This window comes from Eimeria tenella, genomic scaffold (assembly GCF_000499545.2).
Source record: "Eimeria tenella Houghton genomic scaffold, Eth_scaff2055, whole genome shotgun sequence".
NCBI classification, from domain to species: Eukaryota; Apicomplexa; class Conoidasida; order Eucoccidiorida; family Eimeriidae; genus Eimeria; species Eimeria tenella.
In genome coordinates, this window is record NW_013541899.1 from 3,237 (window position 1) to 3,465 (window position 229).

At 31.0% G+C, this 229-nt stretch overlaps 1 protein-coding gene across 1 annotated transcript in view; it reads right to left on the reverse strand.

Annotated features, from left to right (window-relative positions):
* ETH_00040675 (uncharacterized protein) overlaps positions 1-229 on the reverse strand; it is a gene marked incomplete at both ends in the record, with an annotated part of 2,060 nt that overhangs the window by 1,073 nt on the left and 758 nt on the right. Inside the window, one exon of the mRNA XM_013374455.1 lies at positions 1-7. Coding sequence (XP_013229909.1) covers positions 1-7 — 7 coding nt within the window. The remainder of the gene's footprint in view (positions 8-229) is intronic.

Genomic DNA, 229 nt, shown 5'->3' on the forward strand with positions numbered 1-229 from the left:
CTAAACCCTAGCCCCAGTTCACCGCAGAAATGCCTAAAAGAGCCGCTTTGCCCCTCATAGGAAAGCGCTAGAGGCCTCGTAAATTAGTTAAATGATTAAACAATTAATTAATTAATTAATTGTTTATTTATTCATTTAAATGAAATAATTTGAAGTTAAGTGAGTCAAATTAATTTTAAAATCCAAACTTCACCTCATTTATCTCTTTTTCAAATAAAGCAGCAAATTG